The sequence below is a fragment of the Actinia tenebrosa genome, unplaced genomic scaffold (assembly GCF_029948245.1).
Source record: "Actinia tenebrosa isolate PJP-AT-01 unplaced genomic scaffold, QUT_ActTen_1.0 PGA_scaffold15__27_contigs__length_11533743, whole genome shotgun sequence".
Classification (NCBI taxonomy): domain Eukaryota; kingdom Metazoa; phylum Cnidaria; class Anthozoa; order Actiniaria; family Actiniidae; genus Actinia; species Actinia tenebrosa.
In genome coordinates, this window is record NW_028292575.1 from 7,620,997 (window position 1) to 7,646,883 (window position 25,887).

Consider the following 25,887-nt stretch of genomic DNA (forward strand, 5'->3'; position numbering starts at 1 on the left):
CAACCAATGAAAAACCATAATCAATCATCATGATGTCATGTGTGCTATAACAACCAATGAAAAACCATAATCAATCATCATGATGTCATGTGTGCTATAACAACCAATAAAAAACCATAATCAATCATCATGATGTCATGTGTGCTATAACAACCAATGAAAAACCATAATCAATCATCATGGTGTCATGTGTGCTATAACAACCAATGAAAAACCATAATCAATCATCATGATGTCATGTGTGCTATATCAACCAATGAAAAACCATAATCAATCATCATGATGTCATGTGTGCTATAACAACCAATGAAAAACCATAATCAATCATCATGATGTCATGTGTGCTATAACAACCAATGAAAAACCATAATCAATCATCATGGTGTCATGTGTGCTATAACAACCAATGAAAAACCATAATCAATCATCATGGTGTCATGTGTGCTATAACAACCAATGAAAAACCATAATCAATCATCATGATGTCATGTGTGCTATAACAACCAATGAAAAACCATAATCAATCATCATGGTGTCATGTGTGCTATAACAACCAATGAAAAACCATAATCGATCATCATGGTGTCATGTGTGCTATAACAACCAATGAAAAACCATAATCAATCATCATGGTGTCATGTGTGCTATAACAACCAATGAAAAACCATAATCAATCATCATGATGTCATGTGTGCTATAACAACCAATGAAAAACCATAATCAATCATCATGATGTCATGTGTGCTATAACAACCAATGAAAAACCATAATCAATCATCATGGTGTCATGTGTGCTATAACAACCAATGAAAAACCATAATCAATCATCATGATGTCATGTGTGCTATAACAACCAATGAAAAACCATAATAAATCATCATGGTGTCATGTGTGCTATAACAACCAATGAAAAACCATAATCAATCATCATGGTGTCATGTGTGCTATAACAACCAATGAAAAACCATAATCAATCATCATGGTGTCATGTGTGCTATAACAACCAATGAAAAACCATAATCAATCATCATGATGTCATGTGTGCTATAACAACCAATGAAAAACCATAATCGATCATCATGGTGTCATGTGTGCTATAACAACCAATGAAAAACCATAATCAATCATCATGATGTCATGTGTGCTATATCAACCAATGAAAAACCATAATCAATCATCATGATGTCATGTGTGCTATAACAACCAATGAAAAACCATAATCAATCATCATGGTGTCATGTGTGCTATATTAACCAATGAAAAACCATAATCAATCATCATGGTGTCATGTGTGCTATAACAACCAATGAAAAACCATAATCAATCATCATGATGTCATGTGTGCTATATTAACCAATAAAAAACCATAATCAATCATCATGATGTCATGTGTGCTATAACAACCAATGAAAAACCATAATCAATCATCATGATGTCATGTGTGCTATAATCAACCAATGAAAAACCATAATCAATCATCATGATGTCATGTGTGCTATAACAACCAATGAAAAACCATAATCAATCATCATGGTGTCATGTGTGCTATATTAACCAATAAAAAACCATAATCAATCATCATGGTGTCATGTGTGCTATATTAACCAATAAAAAACCACCATCTCGACCTAGACCCAAAGACCTTGACAGACAACATGACGTCCTGCAAGCCCCAGGCTTGTAAACCACATGGGGCGTGAAAGCCTTCTATATATTTGAAGATTTTCCAAGACGTGTTGATATTTGCTGTTCTCCAACTACGCGAGATGGATTCCAAGTTCCTTTTCTTGTTCTGCGTTTTTTCCTTGTTTTGTTTGTCTACACGTAAGTTTTATCTACAAAAAAAAGCTTATTCCATTTCAGTGTTACTCTTTGTAATTGTCGTTTTTAGAGTTTCCATCTTTCTCCCTGGATCATCGTTTCCTTTTATCTTAGTGAATTGAAAAGAATTTCATTAGCATTAGTTAGTTTCATTAGTGTTTCGCCAGATATTCCTAAAAACCAACTAATACTAACTTGAAATAAGCCGGTCTTTCACATTCTAGATGTTAGAATAATGATATCACATCTGAATTGTTCAGTTCTGTCCAGTCCTGTTTGTTTTCGTAATAGAGAACGTTCTTGATTTATAGTCGTTTTATTATGATAGACAGGGTAGAGGTAAACAACGGCCATTAAACCGGAATTTCATCATTTTTTGAAACATATTCATAATTGTCTGTCTAGTGACTCAAAGGACTTTTTAAACTCATGTAAAAATCATGTAACTGATCAATGAAATGTAATCATGTAACTGATCGATGCAATCTCGTCTGAACGTATCAGTTACTATTGTGGCGTAGCTTAAATAAGAAAGACTTAGCCATGCACATTGTATTATTGCCTTGGTTCTCATGAAATTCTAATTTGAAAGTTGAGAATGGGATTCATTCATACATTATGTTGCATTATGGTGGATAGGGAGTCAGGCGTGACATGGTTTTCTACCTTTTTACTCCAAGAGGCGAAAGAATAAACGCGAATTATTAACGCAACATCAGAAGCACAACATTTGAACCAAACCTCAAACTTGCAGTTATAGTCCATGGCTACAGAGGAAATGACCCTAGCTGACTTGTCTGTTTTGTTTTCAGTCGAGGGATTCATTTTATTCAGCCAAAGTGAGACTGACTTCTACCTTTTTACTCCAAGAGGAACAAACGATGGCGAAAGGATCAGCGCTAATTCTCTACACAGCATCAGAACAACAACATTTGACCCAACTCTTAGACTTGCCGTTATAGTCCATGGCTACTGGCAAAATCGTTTCATACCATGGATCGGCGAAATGCGTAGAGAATTGATGAAGAGGGAGGAGATGAATGTCATTGTAGTGGACTGGGAAGCCCGCGCAAGTATGGAGTACCTTGACGCGGCGCGAAATACACGTGTCGTTGGGCGTCAACTTGCGAACTTCGTAAAAGAGCTTCACTATCAGTTTCGATTCAATTCAACCAAGGTCCACGTAATTGGACACGGCCTTGGAGCTCACGTGGCTGGGTTTGCAGGGGCTTTTCTACGCATGCGCAACCACACAAGGCTTGGCCGCATAACAGGTAACAATGGCCACGCCCCAGTCAATAAACTGAGATCAAACGTGAATCAACAGGCGAATGTCAAGTTTAAAAGTGCTGTTAACTTTTATCAGGTCTTGATCCTGCGCAAGTACATTTTGACGTTGATTCTCCACACAAAAGACTGGACCCGAGTGATGCTGAATTTGTTGACGTCATACACACAGACGCAGGCTACTATCTGAAGGGAGGCCTGGGACTAGGACGTATATCCGGTCACGTGGATTACTATCCAAATGGTGGCACCTCTCAACCAGGATGTCCTAGTATTAAGCAGTTAGCAGGTAAATCTATATTTCTGTTAACCTAGCTTTTTTTTTCCTTAAAATTTCGTAAGGCTGATTTACGAAACCATTTTTAAACAAACAGACGCCTTTAAGCAACTTCAGAAATTCAAAGAAGGACCTTCGGCAATGCCTTGGGTGTTCGCTTGCGACCACATGAAGGTCATTAGCTATTTTACCTCGTCTATCAATCACCGATGCTCAAGAAAAGCGTTTCCTTGTGAAAGTTGGGAGGCGTTCAAGCAAGGTAGATGCTTTGAATGTGAAGGCGCATGCCCGGAGATGGGATACAACGCTGACCAGTACCATGTTAATGGCTCACACAAGTTTTATTTATCAATCTATGATAAAAAAGGCTATTGCGGTAAGTCTTGATGCTATTAACTACATTAGTGAGCGTACGACAGCCGTCAGTAGCCTCGATTGTGAAGATCGCCGCAAAGTATTGTGGGCCTAATCAAGCCTGTACACGGGTTTGCAATTAGCGTCCAGTCCCTCATGAGAGTCGTCAAAAACTAAAAGGAAGATTCTGCTTTTGTAATTACATCCCAGATCAGATGATTAGACCTTCATTGGTATGGAAGGCCAAGTTAATGGCGGTGCCATGCAACTCATCCGTCATCATATCAAATTTTATGACAAGACATGTTTTACCTTCTAAAAAAATTGTTTCAGTTTGTTTGTTTGTTCGTTTCAAATCTTTCAGCTCCTCGACATTATGTGTCTGTGGTTCTAAGTGGTTTAAGAATTGAAAAGCTGGGATTTTGGTTTTTCGACTCATTAGTCAACGCGGTGAAGAGCAAGAAAATTGGGATCTCGCTAATCAGCCATGATGGCAAGACGATTCAAACACCTCTGAGGTTATTACTTTTGCTTATTTGAGCATATTATTGCCTGGAATTTTCGCAATACAAGTGATAACCATTATATTATCATCATCATTATTATTATCCTCATCCTCTTTATTATTATTATTATTATTATTGTTTGGAATAGTGAGATAGAAGATGCCAGTCAAATCAGTCGTCTAGTGCCGAGTGATCATCACCCGAAATCGCTGAAAGCCATCGTGTTGACGTATTCTGGTAGCCAAGACATATACATTGATAAAGCTACTGTACGTGACGAGAATAACACGTGAGTACAACACGAGGCTGGTCAATGAACAAACGATTTCCATTTTATCCGTTAGTTTTGTCATGACACTGAAAAATTGACAAGGAATATTTTTCAGGATAACAAAAAAATTCCTGTCCCCACTGTCCCACTGTCTTGTATTCTTGGACTGCACGTTATACGTCATCGCGGCCATGTTGGTTCTATTCAACTAAAGGTTTCCCATTAGTATTCTTCGTTAATTGCACCAAGATGGCCGCCATGTTTTTGTCCTTTGATTCTCGCGGGAATTCTTGCAGCTCCTCAATTACTTGTGTTTTGTCAACTCACAGTTTTGAATTTCTACAACCACGTACTATCTTTAACCTGTTGTTCTTGCCTTCCAGCTACACAGCTTGCTTCAACAAATGGATTTCTTCAGGATTTTTCAGTTCAGGCACGAGGCACCGCGTGAGCTTACGAAGAGGTGACCATGATTGCTGATGCATGATGGGTATAAATACCAATCATTTTATTGACGGCAACCCTTCAACTGTGACGCTAAAATAAAACTAACCTTGGGCGTAGTGTGCATTAACTGAAAATTTGGTCTACTGACTGCTGACCAAGTAGAACGAAGGCTCCGTGAAACAATATAATTAGCTATTATTCGCCGAAGGCGAAGTGAATATCGGGGAATTCTCCACATTCACTGAGCCTGAGGCGAATAATTGTTTTAGCATATACCAACTTGTGTACAGAGTAACTTATTTTTATATACAATAATTCAATAAAAACAAACAAAAAGAAACTTTTAGTTTGCGTGACAAATTCGCGCAAGGGAGCACATTAAAATTTTGTTTGTGTAAGGAAAGTCATTGTTCTTGGTTGATCTATCCAGCGCGTGCAATCCATCTTGTGACAGGCGTTCCTCGTAGTGTTTTGGTTTCGGCCGATCCGAATGGCTTACGATCGTGTAAGGAAGGGAATGACGAGTGTAATAGGAGGGGAGTGAAACAGTGGAAATTTTATCGTCCTATGCTTGTAGCAGATTGCTATGCACACAGGCGGTTGCTATGCACATTGATGGCTGGATTACACGATCAAGTTAGAACGTAAGTACTTTTTCGAAACTAGAAGTCAGCTGAATTTATGAATTTACGTAACATGAGCGTATGAGTTTATGTTCAAGATGAACTGTCGAGTCACTCGTTTGAATGTTTTTGAAATCGTTAATTTGAATTTTGAATTTTTTTACAGAATAATCACTAGTTTATTTTCCGTATCTAATGGGGAAGTCGATCAAAACTACGGAGGCATATTAAGTTTACAAGACCGAGTGTAACGAAAAAGGGCTAAAGCCATGTGATCAGGCAAACTTTTCAGCAGTAGGATTATTCTTTATTATGTTCACCAGTTCGTGAGCCGATTTTTTTCCTATCACGCCGGCGAAATAATGTATTGTCGATCCTCATATATTTTGAGCCGCAATGTCCGTTGATGAGGTGATAAAAACACCGCTTGCTCCCTTTCTCAACTCCTTTTATATATATATAATTAAAAATGATTTTCCGCTTCCAGCTATTCCACTAATAAACACACTAAAACCTTTTTCTACGATATTAAAAGCTTTGTTTTGCTCTTCGCTCAAGGACGCCATTTTGTTTGTTTTCATCTGTTTGACATGTCACGTCATTTTTTTTGAATTTGTCACGTAATCCGTTTCTATAGCTATAGATGCTGCTACCAGCATAGAGCGAAAAATATTTTGATTTTGGATTGTTTGATTGGCTGAAAAGGGTCACGTGGTTTACAGTTTCACTCCCCTCCTTTTTTACACGTCGCTCCGCTCCTCGCAAAATATTCGTCGGTTTTCGGAGTAAATTGGCTAGCCCGACTAAAGCAAGGAACGCCTGCCATGAAGTGTAGCGCGCGCGCGTAAACAAGAACTACAAGGAACGCTTGCTATATCTTACAATACGTGCGATAAAATCGAAGATAAACCAACACAATCAAAATTTTAACGTGCTCCCTTGATTCGCGCAAAACTTTTAGCAAAAGTTTAGCAAAACTTTTAGGCCATACTTCATTGCATTTTTAGTATTGATAGGAATGGTATTTACTTTCATTTTTTAAATTTCCTCATCGGAAATTGTAGCAAAAGGATTTCCGGCAGATGCCATTTTGTTGCCGACTCAATATTCCGAGTTTCAGAGGTGAATATCGTACAATATTCACCTCCAATTAACCAATGAGCGCGCGCGTTCTTAGGAAGTACACAAGTTGGTATATGCTAATGATTATTAATATCACTAGATTTTTCATTTACATATACACTTTTTATGATCTTATCTGCATGCTATTGCTTATAAAACACTATCAATGTTTTTCGAATAAAAGATGAAAAAGTAAAAAAAAAAAAAAAAAAAAATAGAATTAGTATCCGATTATTTTCTAAACTAAGATTTGTTTCACGAGGTAAATGGACCCTTAAACTTCAACCGTGAGTTCTTCCTTTTAAGATTATACATGCTGCATTAACTATTTATTCTAATAAACTAATAAAACAGTAAAAATTACAAATATTAATTAAAGGTTACGCTAATTTTTATAGGCGTCAAAGACGCTTTCATCTAGAAATATAGGTATTAATGCATTTTTAAGTCTTAACCATAAAAATGCCAAAAGCTAACTACCTGTAATTAAAAAATACGAAATACCTATAAGATATGTCCCACAAAGAATACTAACACTGATTTGCCTGCCTTCAGTCCTGGCGGCCGGACGATCGGATGGACGGACCGACGGACGGACGGGCGGACGGAACTGATTTGTTGTCCCAGTTTAATCTTCGCTGTCAGGAACTGGAAGGCGCTTGATAACTTTTCGCATCATTTCTCTAAACATATATACCATAGAAACGATTAGAACCTGTGCTCAAATACAGCAAATCCGGAAGTGGTAAATATGACGATGGCGGAAGAATGGTCACGTGACTTTATGTAGCTTACTTCATGTTACGTGACATGACAGGCAAATGACCACGTGACTTACTTATCTTATAGACCCTTTGCAGGCGAAGTTAAAGCAGTTCGATCTCGGGGACAAAACAAAAGAATTCCAATCTCCTGAGAATTGGAACCTATTGTTTTGTCCCCCAGATTGAACTGCATTCCAAAGTGCTGCAACGGGTCTATTTTTAGAGATAGAACCTTCGTAACACTCGGTTGGTGTAATTTTTTATGAAAATATACAAACTGCACAAAATACAAAAGAGAAAAAAGACAGACTGGAATCAAGAAGATAATATAGGTAAGCTGTAGTGCTTGGGAACGAGGTTATTCCGGGCGAAAGCCCTTGGAATTAAATTCGGAAAAATTTCACCCCGGCCTGCTCTCAGTCTGACCTCTAGCTCAGCTGGAAGAGCATCGGTAGTACAATTCCGAAGGTCGTGGGTTCGAATCCCAGCGAGGTCGGAAATTAATTTTTCCGAATTTAATTCCAAGGGCTTTCGCCCGGAATAACCTCGTTCCCAAGCACTACAACTTACCTATATTATCTTCTACTATTTCATTAGTGCCACGCGGTCCACATACTCTCAGACTGGAATCAAGTAAGGTATAGACAAACACAACAAGCTTTCTCAAATGCAATGCCGAGTCCAGGAATCGAAGGCCCCAGAGGTGAGAGGCGAGTGCGCTACTGCTACACCACCCTACAAACCCCATTCTTGCGTTGTTGTCTCACCTTATCTGGTTAAGCTTCTCTTCGATGCTTTCCCAAGGATAACTGTCTTCGCTGTACTCCAGAAGTTCTAGTTAGAAATAGCGAATAAAAACTACGGTTCTTCATACAGGTCAGACGTACAGGTCACAAGCAGATCTTTTACTGTGAAAGCTAGAATCATTCGTGACCTGCTGTTTCCGTTAATTAACGTGACGAAGCAGGCGTGACAAACAATTCTGATTGGCTAAAGCAGTGACAACATCTGTCACTTGAACTCTACCTCCTTGGTACAGAAGCATTTCACGACAGCCATGCTGCAGGAGAAAACAACTTTTAAAAAAAATTTTTTTTTCCTTTGGGGAACCAAATTCCCTGACATAAAAATATTGCTTTAGTCCTGCTCTGTAACTTGGCTGCCGTTAACTCATTATTTTCGTGCACAAGAATAGTCCCTTCACAGTTCCTTACGCCATCTTGAAAGGAAGCCGTGCCTTTTCATCGAAGCGAGACGAACAGTGAGCTTGAAATGATAGAGACATGTGAATAAAAAAGGTCTCTATCGATATTATTGCATGAGTCACCGTTCGTCTCGACACAAAGGAACGGCTACCTTTGAAGATGGCGCAGGGAACTGTGAAAGGGATTATTGGTAACAAACTGTAGAATTCTGTTGCATTTTCGTCGTACCTTTGGCTAATTTAACTTCGCCGATCCAATCACCAAGACTGTAGTGTTTGACGCGAAGATTCTGTGAATAAAATAGTTAAATTAATCAGCCCTATAATTTTTCTTACTGCGCGTGCACGACTTCATAGTCTCGAGCATGCGCAGTAAGTATGGCAGGGGTCTAGGATCGAGTGGATCTCGTTTTCAAACCCTTGCTTCCTTGTGGTTAGCACTAGTGGTTTCAAGCTGCTGACCGCTGACTACGAGAAACACAGGCTCTGGGAAGCAGATATAAGGATAGAGAGCGCGAGGTCTGACCAGCCCGGAGGTTGCAGAGAAACTGATGTGTACGTTGTAAAACGTTCTAGACATTTTAAATATTTTATAAAAATAAAAATGTCTAGGAAGGTAGCGTAAAAACATGAGCTGTAAGTGTGTGCAAAACAGCTTTTTAAATACAGATTTCACTCGCAATACCAATTCTAACTCAATAGGAGAAACTAGTATATTGTTCGATACCCGATCGGTGAAGTGCACTGATCGATAGCCATTCGGAGAAGTGTACTGATCGATACCCGATCGGTAAAGTGCATTTATACATAATGCAATCATAAAAGGCTGGTTTTACTTACGAATCTTGAGAATCTACTGTGCTCGAGGCGAGTGACGATAAGCACGCGATCAATGTCGTACTGAAGCTTCGCCATTTTCTTTGCCTCGGCGTAGGTGTAGCTGAGCTGCGCAATCAAGATGTTTAGCAGGATCACGATCACCATCGCCATGTAGGCCAGAATAAGTATGACAGATAACCATCTGAAAATTATGTCAAAATAAATATAGCATAGGAAATAGAAAGATAAAGAAAAGAAAAAACAAAAAAAGTGTAATGCTATATTGAGGACTTACTTAAACTTCGAGTAGTCATCATCGACCGGGTTTTGCTCGACCAACGCTCGCATCCCAGCAAGCAATACTTGATCAAAACCACTACAAATAGTGACAGAAAAAGAAAACACATGAAGCTTATATCAATAAAGCACTAGTTTTTTTCCCGAGTGCAGCTTGCTTCGTTTGACTCTGAAGAGATAGAAAACTCCCCTTGCTTGTACTATGTTGAGTTATACAAGCACGCGGGAAATTGCGTGAGTCAGAGAGAAGTGCTAGGAAAAGCAAGAGCCGTATAAAATATCTAAGATATAACTAACGATTAACTCAAAAGAAATAATAAAAAACATAAGAAAAAAGCAAAACATCGCTTGCGTTGCTGACGTCATTTTCTCACGATCTATGTTGAGCCAGGTGTTGAGTTATATAAAACGGTAATTGACCAATCGGAGCGCGCGTTATATCTTAGTTATTTTATAAAGTAAGTTAGAAGTTTGGTTTTCAAGTCGACCAATGCATTAAATTTCTGATCTCGAAGTAACGCAGGGTAACTGATCTGGGGGAAATAGCAGGCCTGTAGCGTGGACTTCGGACGGGAGGGGGGGAGGGGATATCACCTAGGTGGGGAAAAAAGACAAGCATTGTCAATAAGCAGTACGCTACTGAGTCTGCGTATGCTGCTTCCGATTCCGATTCCGACGCTAGTGTCAACCAGGCTTAACAGAACATAAAAATAAACTGATCCTCCATATGCGGACAAAACCTTACCTAAGCAGTGACTGAGAGTTCATAGCTCTTAACGAGATGTACAGTGAACCACAGAACGCCAGGAATATCACCACAAACACTATCATGAATCTTGTCATGTCACGGTAAACGATCTTAGCAAGAGTCTTGGTGTAAAGACCAGTGGTCCTATATCACATGAAACACAAAGTTGCTAGCTACCCCTTGAGCAAGGTCGAATACTGGGGATGGGAAGGGCGAGGTAAACGATGAGGAGGTGAATTGAACCTTGTTCATGTCAAGGTACACAAGAACAAGAGTCTTGGTGTAAAGACCAGTGGTTCTGTATCATATAAAACACAAAGTTTTTAGCTACCCCTTGAGCAAGGTCGAATACTGGGGATGGGAAGGGTGAGGTAAACGATGAGGAGGTTAATGGAGGTTAATTGAACCTTGTTATGTCACGGTACACACAAAATCAAGAGTCTTGGTATTAAGAAGGACCAGTAGTCCTGTAACACATATCACAACAAGTTGTTAGCAACGGCGATTTTTGCAGAACTAGATGTATACAGCTATTTCAAAAAAAGTTGGTGGACGTTTTGTTGCATGCTAAATGCCAAGCCTGAAATGCACCATGGGTGATGTGAATGCAATCAGCGAAAGGTCACAACAAAATGGAATTTTCCCAAAATTCTCTGCATGTTTTTCCGGCATATTTTCTTTTTTGCTGACCGTATTTACATATGAATATAATACATTTCAGGCTTGTTATGCAACATGCAAAATCTTCACTATCCTTTTTTGACCTTTTTTAAAAAATAGCTGCACAATCCATACATAACCTCGGGAAGCAGCAATATCTTACCTTGTGACGCAAGAAAACTTGAAAACTCTCAGAAAGTTGAAAAGAAATCCAAGGGCGCCTAACGTCCACTGGATGTCGGAGTTAACAAAACGTAAAGGGATGACAAGGAAGGTTAGCACAAGACCAAGCCAGTCAAAGTAGTTGTAAGGGTCTTTCCAGTACCGGCTTAGTCCTTCGCTGTTATAGAGATACAAAAACTAGATTAACATGGAGCAGTTTTCGTATATGAGGAAAAAAAGATACGGGAAATTCGTAGCCAGCTGTACGTAGCTGTACTGTTGTGGTAATTACGCTGCTCTACTGTTCTTGCAGTAATGATAAAAAGCAAGAGAATATTAAGTAAGAGAGCACATCTCCCATACATGGGTCTGTAACCATGAAAGTTTCTTGAAAATCTATTTTTAGCTGCGCGCGCAAGCCTGAGCTATTTTTAAGGTGGCTGCCTACTTTTTAACGTTCGAATTGAGCCCACGATGAGCGCGCGTTCAAAAACCGCTGAAAAATCTACAAGATTTTATTGAAGAACCATACGCGTTTTGAGCTTCAACAGGGCAAAACCCTCAAATTTTGCACGGGACTCTATATTTTTTGATAGCTCATTTGAAAAAACTCCTTAAAATCTAGGTTATATCAACATTTTAGGAAAAGTTTAAATCAGGAACACGTGAAAAAATAGATTTTTGTAGGGATTTTTGACATTCAACTTCATGCATCAACATTCAAGTTTTGCCTGTAACTTTTAAAACTTCGCAGTCCTCCAATACTCAACTTCATGCATCAACATTCAAGTTTTCCAAACAACTTTCAAAGCCTCGTCCTTCAACATCACTGTTTCAAATCAAATTCAGTCATGTTGAAAGCTGAGTATCATTGTGCGTACCACGACCGCCAAAAAGTGTCGAGTGTCAGTATGACGTAACAATCCACAGGTAACCCGGCTGTACAGTTAAAATTATTCCATGGGGGTAGTAGTTGTGTAAATTTTATTCGAATTTATAATTCAAAATGGCGCAGCTTTCGCTGCGAAGTGTAATTGATGCTATCAATGAGCTCCAGGATGTAGTGGATATTGATTTATTGAGATTAAGAGTCGACTACATTAATAGAATGCGATAGAATGCTAGTCTCACTTGATGTACCCGATAATATTCTGAGCGAAGGAAGGTACCGTGTTTCAATCCTCAGTGAAGTGTGCGCTCGTATTACGATGTTCCCACAAGCCTTCGTCAATGACGTCACATTGACATTTGATACTTTTTGGCGGAGTTGGTACGTGTTTGAGTACTCAACTTCCAACTGATCCGATTGCAACATGCACTATATAACGTCCATCCAAAACGTACAATCAACACTATCGAATTAAATGAATTCAAAAATTTGGGTTCAAACGTTTGAGCCTGAAAGTTGTTAGTTAGAGTTTACAAATTCCAAGTTGTTAAATGAAGTTGGATGTTTAAGCCTGTTCGATCTCAAGTTTAATGAAGTTGAAAGTTCCTGTTTGTGAAGTTCGATGTTGGAGCATGTAAACTCCAATGTTGAGGTATGGCATTGAATATTCAATCCCAAGTTTTTTAAGGTTGAAAACTGAACTTCGAAGTTGTATTATATACACTTGAATGTTGATGCATGAAGTTGAATGTTTCATGTCAACATTGAATTTTGGCGGGATTGGAACGCCATAACTTTGCCCATTGGGAAAAGGCGAATTAATGAAAAAGTTTGACTATTAAAACTAGAACTTTCTTTCAAATTTTGTATCTCGAATTTTCGCTCCGCCTCAATGTCCAGGTATTTTTTTCATAACTTTTCAACTTCTAAAGTCCCAAACAGACAATAGGAATACAATCACAATATCGGCGAAGTACAAAAGTGAATCAAACTTAGTATATGAGGATTCAAACTAATAAAAAAGAGATTATTTTTACCTGATTGAAGGGCGTTTTACTTGCGATTGTTTCTGCCAGATGCTCTCAGTTCGGCGTATTTGTGCCTTTATGTTTAATTCTTCTATTCCGAGCAGCTTGACTGTTTTCAGCTATCTTAAAACCTCTTCTTTTTACTGGTAAACAACTGATTCCAACAGTTAATGCTAAATTTTCTCTCAAGTTTAAAGTTTTTTAAACTCTTGACTCATTGAATTCAACAAGTTTTTTCATCGAAAATCCGGCTCTTTCGTAAACGAGTCCAATCTACCTTCATTTTAGATGTCCATTAGATAACTTGTCATTTTGAAAACACTGAAGTTCAGGTCAGAAGTACGTGTTCTTGGGATGCAGCAATATTAACTGTATTTCTGTTTAGTCGGAGAATTGTAGAATAACTTACAGTCTCATCTATAACTGCAATCAACTCCAAAATGATTGAGTCTCAATCGAGCGACCATTGTTTTGATTTAAAAACAAGCTTGAATGATGTTGTCTCAGCTGAGTATTTTTTACATAACTTTTTACATACTGTTATAATGGATTCCTTCAAATACCTCTCAGAATTTCTCAAGGAATTCCTCTAAACACATTTTCTCGTCAAATTGAATAAAGTTTGGTTTGGTTTGTCAACTGCGTGAAGCTTGCTTTGTCACTGCCGATCTCTTGTGTACCCATGACATTACTACAACTCTGACCAATCAAGATTCGCATGCTAAAATAGCTCAGACTAGCGCGCGGAGCTAAAAATAGATTTTCAAGAAACTTTCATGTGTCACAGGGATATACTCTCTTACCTTATATTCTCTTGTAAAAATGTAAATTATACACCGCGAAAAGATGAAAAAACTTACTGACGTTTCGGACGCTAGTCCTTCGTCGGAGCATAGTTAATGGAGAACACTATTAACTATGGTCGGAGTAAAAGATTTACATTTACTCCGACGAAGGACTAGCGTCCGAAACGTCAGTAAGTTTTTTCATCTTTTCACTGTGTATTATTTACCTTTTTATCATTACTGCAAGAACCGAGTAGAGCCACCGACGCAGCTCACACTAGATTTTAGCTATAGATGACAACGCTTAGACGGTTTCGTTTATATACGATACGTACGGTACGGTACAGATTTCAGCTCCTTTTTAAACGTGATTGAAAGATATCTAGAAAATTACATGGGGCTAAATGTAATTTAGGCAAAGTTAAAACCACAACTAAGCCTGCTAGCCTAAGCAACGTTGGCCAGCGGAGCATCCATGCTACGCATGCGCCCACGCTCCGGGTGGCGTGTTCACTAGCTGGCTTGTAGCTTGTATGCCATCTTTGCATCCTTGCCATCGTACAATTTGCATTTCTTTGTCGCTTGCTTTTATCGCTTTTGGACTACCCAGTTAATAGCAATGGCCGATCCACCGTTTCCACAGTCTTCTCCAATTTCTGCCGAATTGCTAGAGGTTATTCAAGCCGCCGTTGTGTCAGCTATAGCAAACAGAGAACAACCAACCTCGTTCGCCCCAGCGAACACAACAACGACTTCGAGCTACTCAATGGGCATTTGTCGTTGGTCTGGGTCACTCGCCAGTACCACCGAAGCTCGTTACCCAGACTGTCACTGGGCGGTTTATCGATCTGAGCGACTTGTCTGCTCGCTAACCTCACTCCAGCAACTGAGGACGAACCACAACAGATGTTGGACGGCCGGCTGGTGTTATCATCCAAGACGAAGAAAAACAAACGCCTCATAGAAGATATCCTTAGCTGGATGGAGGCCTTTTCTATCTACATGCTTGTGCTGACCCACACTGTATTTCCCCAATAGATGGGCTGATCTCACAAGATATAAGTTGTTGATCCTCCGCACTCATCGCCTGTTCGGCGAACGCTGTTGGCTCCCCCACTCGATAAGCCTTTCGAGAAACACAACTGACCAAACCAGTCTGCATCTCGTGGAACAAGGGTAGATATGTGTCGCCTTTAATACACTCCTTGCCGGTACTTGCAAAAATGTAGAAATCAAAAAAAAAAATTATTGTAAGCCCTTATGTCATCTCTTATTTTGCTTATTGCTTCGACACTTTTGGTCGAATTATTATCGCATTTATCACTAATTATTATGTTGATATATTGCTACGGCTGTTCTGCTTGTCGTATTAATATGGTATCCATCACTTTTGACACTTCTATATTGCGTCAACCGTACCGTTGCCTATTGCTACGACAGTGTGCTTGTCGTATTATCGTTGCATTTGTCATTATTATTCATATTTTGCTACGACAGTGTGCTTGTCGTATTATCAATGCATTCGTCTTTATTGTTGCTACATTGCTACGACATTTTGCTTGTCTTATTACTATTGCATTAATGACTTATTGTCGAATTATTATCGCATTTATCACTAATTATTATGTTGATATATTGCTAGGGCTGTTTTGCTTGTCGTATGGTATTCACCACTTTTGACACTTCTATATTACGTCAACCGTTGCCTATTGCTACAACAGCTTGCTTGTCGTATTATTATTGCATTCACCACATATTGTTGCTACTTCGCCACGACAGTTTGATTGTCGCATTATTATGGCATTCTTCATCATTATTGCTATTTTGCTACGACAGTGTGCTTGTCGTATTATCGTTGCATTCGTCATTATTATTCATATTTTGCTACGACAGTGTGCTTGTCGTATTATTATTGCGTTCGTCATTATTATTCCTATTTTGCTACGACATTTTGCTTGTCTTATTACTATTGCATTCATAACTTATTGTCGAATTATTATCGCATTTATCACTAATTATTATGTTGATATATTGCTAGGGCTGTTTTGCTTGTCGTATGGTATTCACCACTTTTGACACTTCTATTTTGCGTCAACCGTTGGCTATTGCTACAACAGCTTGCTTGTCGTATTATTATTGCATTCAACACATATTGTTGCTACTTCGCCACGACAGTTTGATTGTCGTATTATTATTGCATTCTTCATCATTATTGCTATTTTGCTACGACAGTGTGCTTGTCGTATTATCATTGCATTCGTCATTATTATTCCTATTTTGCTACGACAGCGTGCTTGTCGTATTATTCATTGCATTCGTCATTATTATTGCTATATTGCTACGACAGTGTGCTTGTCGTATTATCATTGCATTCGTCATTATTATTCCTATTTTGCTACGACAGCGTGCTTGTCGTATTATTATTGCATTCGTCATTATTATTGCTATATTGCTACGACAGTGTGCTTGTTGTATTATCGTCGCATTCGTCATTATTGTTACTACATTGAAACGACAGTGTGCTTGTCGTATTATCATTGCATTCGTCTTTATTGTTGCTATTTTGCTACGACAGTGTGCTTGTCGTATTATTATTGCATTCTTCATTATTGTTGCTACATTGCTACGACATTTTGCTTGTCTTATTACTATTGCATTAATGACTGATTGTCGAATTATAATCGCATTTATCATTATTTATTATGTTGTTATATTGCTAGGGCTGTTTTGCTTGTATGGTATTCATCACTTTTGACACTTCTATATTGCGTCAGCCGTTGCCTATTGCTACAGCTTGCGTGTCGTATTATTTATTGCTTTTACCACATATTGTTGCTACTTCGCCACGACAGTTTGACTGTCGCATTATTATTGCATTCTTCATCATTATTGCTATTTTGCTACGACAGTTGCTTGTATTATTATTGCATTCGTAATTGTTGTTGCTATTTTGTTACGACAGTTTGCTTGTCGTATTATTATTGCATTCGTCATTATCATTGCTATTTTGCTACGACAGATCGCTTGTCGTATTATTATATCATTCGTCATTATTGTTGCTACATTGCTACGACTGATCGCTTGTCCTATTATTAGTGCATTCGTCATCGTTGTTGCTACATTGCTACGACAGTTTGCTAGTCGTATTATTATTGCATTCGTCATTATTATTGCTATTTTACTACGACAGATCGCTTGTAATATTATTGCATCCGTCATTATTGTCGCTACATTGCTACGAAAGTTTGCTTGTATTATTATTGCATTCGTCATTATTGTTGCTACATTACTACGACAGTTTGCTTGTCGTATTATCATTGCATTCTTCAATATTGTTGCTACATTGTTGCTACATTGTTACAACAGTTTGCTTGTCGTATTTTTATTTGCATTCTTCATTATTATTGCTACATTGCTACGACCGATCGCTTGTATTTTCATGGCACTCTTCACTTCATGGTTGCTACATTGCTACGACAGTTTGCTTGTCGTATTATTATTATTATCACATGATTCGCTATACCCCTACGTTTGCTTGTCGTTTATCCATGTATCCATCATTGATGATATCTTCTCTATTGCTAGAACAGTTGACTCGGCGTTTTACCGATGTATCCATCATTGATGATATCCTCTCTATTGCTAAAACAGTTTGCTTGTCGTTTTACCGATGTATCCATCATTGATGATATCTTCTCTATTGCTAGAACAGTTGACTCGGCGTTTTACCGATGTATCCATCATTGATGATATCCTCTCTATTGCTAAAACAGTTTGCTTGTCGTTTTACCGATGTATCCATCATTGATGATATCTTCTCTATTGCTAAAACAGTTTGCTCGGCGTTTTAATTGTTGATATGCAGTACTTCAATATTTTCTACATTGCTACGACAGTTGGTTTGTCGCATTGCATTGGCTTCGCTACCACCATCGCCCTCGCGAAGACTATTTTGCTTGTCATATTGCTTGTCTTGGTATTCCCCTTCCCTTCGATAGTCTGCATGTCGCATAGTACTACTTACGCCTCGACTTTCTCTGCGTAGCGTTGCTTTACCTTAAACTTCGTCCATTCGCTTCGCGTAGTACTCCTGCGTTTCTCCTATCATGCTGCCCTATGCCGCAGCTGTTCGTTTGTCTATTAAACGGCTTGGCATCTCGGCAGTTTGGCTTGTCGCAATTCGATAGCAACTTACCTTTACATCCCAAGAAGTGTGAGGGTCCGTCTTCCACCCCGGTAGTGCTAGGGATCTAGCTCAACTCAGTTATTCAACTGCCCGCCTCCCAACGAAGAAGCTTACCCGTTTGCAACTTCTTTTGGACTCCTGCGCCGATCGTCGATGGTGCCACCACGCAGCCAAAGTCGTTTGGCCGGGTCGCGCCTGTATTCGACGCAGGATCATTACCCTGACCTGCTTCAGGAACCACCGTCACCCCATTCGACTTAATTCCGAATTTCATTTAGATTTGAGCTGGTGGCGAAATGTTTTGGAGTCCTGGAATGGCGTTAACTTCTGGCTTTACTCAGGTTTATCTCACCCTCCCTCGATCGTCGTGACATCGGATGCCTCGGTTGCCCTAGGTTATGGAATATTCTGGGGCGAGGACTGGTTTAACGGTCTCTGTTCCGTGAACCAACAGCTTTATCCATCACGTAGAAAGAGCCTTTCCATATTATCATCGCAGGTCATGTTTGGGGTTATGGTTGGCCCTAGCACCACATACTTTTTAGAACTGACAACGAAGCAGTTACAGCAATCCTCCACTCTCGCACTGCAAAGGTGTCATGTATCATGGGCCTGTTTTCGCTAAGGGTGTTTCATATACAATGGCAAAGCAAACTCTCCCTTGTGTGCGGTGGATGCGTCAATTAAGTATCTGGCCACTCGTGGTGATTCACCTGGCCCACTCTTCCTCCTTCAATCTGTTTTGCCTCTCAGTCGCACGATCTCTTCAGCACCAACTGGCTTATGGACATTCTGAAGGTAGGCAATGTCCCTGGCAACTACTCCAGCCACAGTTTCCGCATCAGCACGGCCACAGTAGCCCCCCACAACGGCGTCCCAGACCACCTAATTCAAACACTAGGCCGTTGGTCAAGCGATGCCTTTAGGGTTTATATTAGAACCCTGGTAGCCTCTCTGGCTTCGGCAAATCGTGTTAACTACACATTAAAGGCTCATTGCTCGACTAGAGATTAGCGTTTGTGCCCCTCTGTTGCTTTTGTTTTATTACTTGGTCCTGGGTGCTTGGACTTCGTTTGGTAGGAAGGTCCCATGGTAACCGGTCATATGTTCTCTACCAAGCACCCTTGGTCGAGGTCGGAAGTTGGGTTGTGGCCCGGTTGCCATGGTTACCTCCTTGCTGGGGGATATACTCGCGTAACCGGACCCCGCACTGGTACCTAGCCCAAACTTATTAGTTGATGAGTTTTAAATGGGGCTAAATGTAATTTAGGCAAAGTTAAAACCACAACTAAGCCTGCTAGCCTAAGCAACGTTGGCCAGCGGAGCATCCATGCTACGCATGCGCCCACGCTCCGGGTGGCGTGTTCACTAGCTGGCTTGTAGCTTGTATGCCATCTTTGCATCCTTGCCATCGTACAATTTGCCCCTCCCTCCCTCCTCTATATGGTTAAGTTCAGTCATCATAGGTAAGTATTATCTCCACTGTTTTAACAGTGTGACAGGCACCAGTGTTGGGTTGTGGCCCGGTTGCCATGGTTACCTCCTTGCTGGGGGATATACTCGCGTAACCGGACCCCGCACTGGTACCTAGCCCAAACTTATTAGTTGATGAGTTTTAATTGAAATACAGTTTTAAGAGAACTAATACTAGTACTCCACGGTGCAGCGCATTGCAACCACAATAGGCTTCTGCGTGGAGCATACAAAACCCAAAGTTGACAAGATGAAAAAATACAAACTTAGGATATAGGGAAACTAGAATATTTACTTACTTATTTGCTTGAAAACATTCCTCTATGACGTAAAACATTAGCAAAAGAATGGTCATGATTTCGCAAAATGCCCTCAGTCCGTCAGCCGAGCCGTTGTACTTGGAGGGATTAGAACGGGTAGAACCAAAGATTAAGGCGTAGGACATCACAGTCAGGAAAAACAAGTAGAACAGGGCTTGAATGCTACAAGTGTACGATAATAATAATATATTAGTACTTTTTCTTCATGACTGGTGGAGGATATGTTGGTCATGTGAGATACATTAAATGACTAAGAACATTTTTCACTTTATTTTAGAAAATCACTTTTTTTTTAAATCGATCAAGTTTCCTTCTTTGTGACACGAAACATCAAACTATGAAAGAGAAAAAAAATTATGTATATATTTTTTATTTTCCCTTTTCGTACCATGCAGATGCGGTGAAAAGAAACAAATAGCCCTAAACCTTTCTAAATTCAACTGACCATACCTAAACCACCAACGAGCAAATTTTCGCCACTTTCTCATGACAAGCATCCTAACAACAGGGTGTTGGATAGCTTCCTATACGAAAAGAAAAGACAAACAAATATTATATCATACTCAAAACAATTACAGAAAGCGAACCGCTCCCGTTTCGTTGCTGTTTTCTTGATTGGAAAGGGGTGAAAGCTCCACCTGGAATCGCCAATAAGATTTTAACTAGATTTTTTTTTCTTTTTTTCATCAAAACAAAAAATCCCGGGGATAATCATCCCGCTTCACTAGGATAATCCCGAAAAGGTCGATCCAAGGATTCCAGGCCGATACAACCCCGTAGCCAAGCTACGAGATCCTACAACTTTTGCTTTCATTTTTAAAAAAAAAGTGTAGTTCGCTTTTTTTTAAACGAAAAAAAGTTTGAAGTTCTTAAAAACTTTATTCACTTTTGATATCTTGGCTTTATGAAAATATTAAAAAAGAAAAGATCGCGAAAAAATAATATACACCGTTTTTATTTTCAAGAAATAAAGGAAAATTAGAAAGAAATTATTTCGTTGACAATTTTATACTAATTTGATTTTTAAGTTAAGTAAAACGACCTAAAAAGTTGAGAAGTCAAAATTTGGTAGAGATGTCAATGAAACAAATCAAACCAACTCGTATAAAATGGAAAGGGGTTACTATTTTAATCACCGATGCCCTTGTAGCTCAGTGGTTAGAGCACTGGTCTAGTAAACCAGGGGTCCAGAGTTCGAGTCTCTGCAAGGGCTTATTATTTTTGCTATTTTCTCGATAACTATTTTCTTTTTTTTTTCTCTTTTCCTTTTAAATTTTTTTAATATTTCATAATCACATGTAATATTATTTATTTCTTAAAGGTCACACTCCTAATATTTTTTTAGCTTTTGCATAAATTATGCACATATTTCAGAAATAAATATTACCTTGTTTTTGCTGTTAGCGATATAATACAGATTAGACTTTCCATGTAGAGAGAAGTTAGGATTCCTTAGTTCCCCCGTGTTTGGTAGTTGTCCACTCTCATCAGCGTCAAGCAAATGATAAAAGAAATGGTAGTTCATGGGATCGTCTGGGACACTACTCCATGCTAATTCGATGCCTCTTTCCTCCTTTTTAGAGCTCCCTTTCTTTGCTACTGGAAGATACGGCCAATGTGGGCTAATGAGGCGATCCAGTACAGCAACGACTGTTTTCTGACGAGAGAAAATATTTTTTTTACAGACTTAGCCCCTCTGGACTTAGCAGTATAACGGCAAATTGGCATTCCACAGGAAGCCCAATAATCAAACTTTCTTCGGAATAAATATTAAGAGAAATTAATTTTTGAATTAAAATACAAACCTTTTTCGGTTTGTGAAACCTTTAGAAATACATAATAAGCATTTCTTAATCACCTAATTAAACATATTTTATATTGATGAAAAGTTTGTTCCTGGGCTTCCTGTGATGTGAGATTTAAAATATTTTTTTGCAAATTTATAGAATTGTTTTTAGAAAATAAATTTAAATTCTAATACCTTCATATTTGGATGTTGAATATATTCACCGAATTCGAAGTCAGCTTTATTTTCCCCATTTTTACAGAGGAATAGGTCATGAATCCTGTAATCAAAAAATGTTTTTATTCAGTTGAATTGTTAGATTGTTAAATAAAATTGAAACAGAAGGAAAAAAAGAAAGAAAAGAAGAATGGAAGAAAGAAAGATAGGAAGAAAAAAGAAAGAGAAAAATAACTAGTACCATTCATTTTTCATTTGTCCAATAAGAAAGGCTGCAGTTTCATCTTTAAATCCTAACAGCGCCACCTCGACTGGTAGGAGTTCCCTCTTTCCATCATGCTCTTCAGTATTTAGATATAAAAGCCCAGGGTAGTGTTCCACGATGGTTTTTGATATTTTTTCAAAGCCTTTTTCAGCAGCAAGGTGTAAAATTGTTGGGCGATAAGGATCTTCATCCTCATCCACTCTGTAAAATTTATAACGTGGCTTCGGTTTGCGCACTTTGTCTCGATCAAGAATAATTTCCACAAAACGGTTTATCTGTATAGGGAATTTAAAAAGTTAGAAGTCAGAACTTAGCAACCATATTTTTTTGTTTTTGAACATCTCTGTGCAGAGAGTATACGACCTTGAGAACACAGGGATCCCAACACGAATCCCTATTTTTTTATTTTTTTATTTTTTAAAAACAACAGTTTTTAACACCAAATAAATATAATTATTATTTATGAAAATTGTTTTTCAAAGCCCTCTTTAAGGTCAAAGATATTAATTTTGACTTCTTCCAGTAGAACTAAATAAAATTATTATACAAAAAAAAAACAAAAACAAACAAACAAACAAAAAAACCTGCAACATTTGTAACAACATTTTTGGAAAATAGGTTTATGCATATGCTGCTCATGAATTAACTTTAGCAGTATTTACCTGATGTTCTAAACTTGAAATCAGTTCTGGTTTACCAGCATATCCCTTGCTTCTTGGCCAATCACGAATGAGTATTTTCAGTGTGGATTCTTGATGTTCTTCAACCAAACGTTCAGTGCGAACTTCATCCATTGCAGTGTTCCATGGAACATTTTCTTTAAATTTTGCTTGGACCTTTTTAGAATTGGTGATGAAAATTTTGACTAATGTTTTGAAAATACTACCCTTTTATTACATATTTTTAAAAATTAAAAACTAAAACAGTATCAGATGCAGGGTGGTTCCATGGAACCCTTCTTCATTATTTTGTGAGATCTAGTGAAGTGGACCATGTAGAATGAAACTGGAACTCCAGTTTGCACTTACCAAAATAAAACTAGAACTCCCTTTGTGAAGCCAATTTCACTACTACCAGCTTTTACTGTGTGGCAGTCATAATGTTGGAACCCCCCTTATTTAAATCCTAGATCCAACACCGTATATGGAAAACAAACACCATAAGGTCTTTCGAAATCCATAAGAATTTTGGTAATAAGAAATTATATCATCATACAGGAGAAATAAATTAATAATATAATAACTATACAATACTATAGAAATCCTTCAAATTTTATTGTACTCTGAAACAACCTCTCAGCTGATCAAAGTCATGACACAGATAACTCTCAGATCAAATTAAAACCTATTAGCATGATAGATTTTGAGGAAGGAGAAAAACCCAAACAAACTCTACTCTCATTATGCCGAGTGCAGGAATTGAACCCAAGAACCCAGAGGCATGCCATGAGGAGAGTGCACTACCACTACACATCCCTTTATTTCCTAAGAAAGAATAAGCTAAGAAAGAAGAAATTACTATTTTCAGCAGTCTCACTGTTTGGATATATGAGATATAATTAGCAGTCACTCAGGCCAAAAGGTATCTAGCACACTTCTATTCTTTTAGAGGTCTTGCTGTACACCTACCGACCTGCGGTTCCAATCCTAGTCCATTTTCTAATTTCCCAACCTTCCCTTCCCTTCCTTGTGCTGTTGTGGTTGTTTGGAGAGCTCTGCCAGGTCTGTTCCCATTGCTCAAATATGAGCACAGTGAGATGGATGAAAATAGAATACAACTTATATATATATATATACACACGCACTACCACTACATTCTATATTTACAACATACAACACTCAACTCACATGTTGCTTTTTACGGAGGGAAGAAACCAGAGATCCCAGAGAAAACCCTCGTGGCAAGGGAAAGAACAACACATCAAACAAACTCAACTCACATATGATCCAGTCTGAGCCAGAGCTCGAACCCGGACCACAGTGGTGAGAGGTGAGCGTAAACCACTACGCCACCCATGCCACCCTTACATATATAAGCTTATTGGTTAATTCACAGGCCACACTATGGAGTGAAGGTTTGTATATAAGCACGTGTTTGTTTTTCGAGGTGGAGTGGGAGATGGATTAAACAAAAAAGGTTTGAGAGAATAGGGACAATTAGCACATTATTGATAGCGTGACATTGCTGGATTGCGTGACAGACGTGGAATTCCAGGAATTACTTCAATCCTATCAATTTGTGAATCTAGCGGTACGGCCAATTTCTTGATAAATTATCATACTAAAAGCATTCTCGATCTAGAAACTCAGTTTATAATTATAGTATCTTTTTATCTTGGTTAAAAAGAATAATTTCAATTTTAAACAAGAACAGATTTTGTACAACATTCTGAATGAATAAAAACAAGCTTACACCACTTGGCTTACAGGTTTACTTGACCCTTCGGCTGAGAATAGCACTTTCGAAAAGCGAAAGCTTTCATTTAATCAAGATATACTGAAGAGTTAAGACATATTTAAAGGGAATTCAACTCACAAAAAAGGATTTTTGAAAGTAGAACACATAAAAAAGGCATTTTGATAACGACCACTAGGAGGAGAGTGTCACGCAGTGACATACAGTGCTAGGTTCAACGTCTTTACCTTATTCCAAAAATCTTCATCGAAAGGTCTTTCCAGGGCCTTCGTCTTAGACTCCTTTTGCTCATTTCCTTGATTATTTGAATCTTTAGTGGTTTGGCCTGTCATTTGTATGACTGTGTAGTCCTTACCACCTGGACTTGCCGCCATTTTGAAAGCATCGACAATACAACTCAAGAAAACACCCAGCTTATTAGTCGTACATAACCGGAAGAAAAATCCCTTGGAAACATTTTCACTTCCGGTTTCTCATCCAGTTCTTTCGGATGTCATTTTCTTTCTTATTTTTCGTTCTTGTTTTCCAAACAAAGAATTCCTTTCCTATTTTTTTTAAAGAGTATTTAATTCTTCAGATTTCTTATGAAATATCATAACATAGCAAGAATGAACTATAAAAATTACTTTAAAACATCGTGTTTTTTTTTCATGAAATATTAAAAAATTAGAGTGTAGTAGGAACATTTTATTTTATTTTAAAAAATATCTATCTATTGAATTCAAATCTAGATGGAAAACTGAATAATATGATGAATTCACGTCGTTTTCTATTCCGGCTGCTGCGAAAAGCGATCGAGAGTAGTAGTTTCATCATCGATCACGGTATCAAAGACTATTTAATCATTTGCATAATTAGCAATTCTAAGATTTTAGAAAATCTTTTGTCTGTCTTTTAAAATGACTCAGACATTTCTAAATCAAAATTTGTTCTGACTTCTTTTTACTAAAAACTATATAAATTTGTGCATATTTTTTAAGATTAAAGTTTTCAAGAGGTCAACATATTTTACGGACCATACAAGGGCCCGGTTGTACAAAGCCTGGATAGCGCTATCCGGCGGATAAATCCTTATCTAGTGGACTGATAAGTCGATGCTGTTATTCAATACATTTATCCACTGGATAAGATTTATCCGTCGGATAGCGCTATCCAGGCTTCGTACGACCGGCCCCTGAAACCTTGCAGAAAAATTTAAAGT

The 25,887-nt window shown here is 38.4% G+C and overlaps 2 protein-coding genes and 1 non-coding gene across 3 annotated transcripts; 2 read left to right on the top strand and 1 right to left on the bottom strand.

Annotated features, from left to right (window-relative positions):
• The first annotated feature begins 1,716 nt into the window (after positions 1–1,716).
• LOC148910989 (pancreatic triacylglycerol lipase-like) lies at positions 1,717–5,038 on the top strand. The gene is made up of 7 exons (XM_089030864.1): positions 1,717–1,824; positions 2,634–3,095; positions 3,188–3,397; positions 3,483–3,761; positions 4,104–4,257; positions 4,394–4,534; positions 4,900–5,038. The coding sequence occupies exons 1-7, from the start codon at positions 1,767–1,769 to the stop codon at positions 4,994–4,996; spliced, it is 1,401 nt and encodes a 466-aa protein (XP_088886990.1). The 5' UTR covers positions 1,717–1,766; the 3' UTR covers positions 4,997–5,038.
• Positions 4,990–25,269, bottom strand: LOC116295214 (transient receptor potential cation channel subfamily V member 4). Its single transcript, XM_031702977.2, has 14 exons — positions 24,914–25,269; positions 22,934–23,107; positions 22,248–22,546; positions 22,025–22,109; positions 21,431–21,700; positions 20,494–20,567; positions 20,023–20,205; positions 11,364–11,540; positions 10,538–10,684; positions 9,791–9,871; positions 9,517–9,697; positions 8,906–8,966; positions 8,240–8,306; positions 4,990–7,391 (listed from the first exon to the last, which is right to left on the bottom strand). Exons 1-14 carry the CDS (start codon positions 25,058–25,060, stop codon positions 7,337–7,339), a joined length of 2,001 nt encoding a protein of 666 aa, XP_031558837.2. The 5' UTR covers positions 25,061–25,269; the 3' UTR covers positions 4,990–7,336.
• Trnat-agu (transfer RNA threonine (anticodon AGU)) lies at positions 21,184–21,256 on the top strand. Its single transcript has one exon. It is a non-coding gene; the product is annotated as a tRNA-Thr (tRNA).
• Positions 25,270–25,887: the final 618 nt, after the last annotated feature.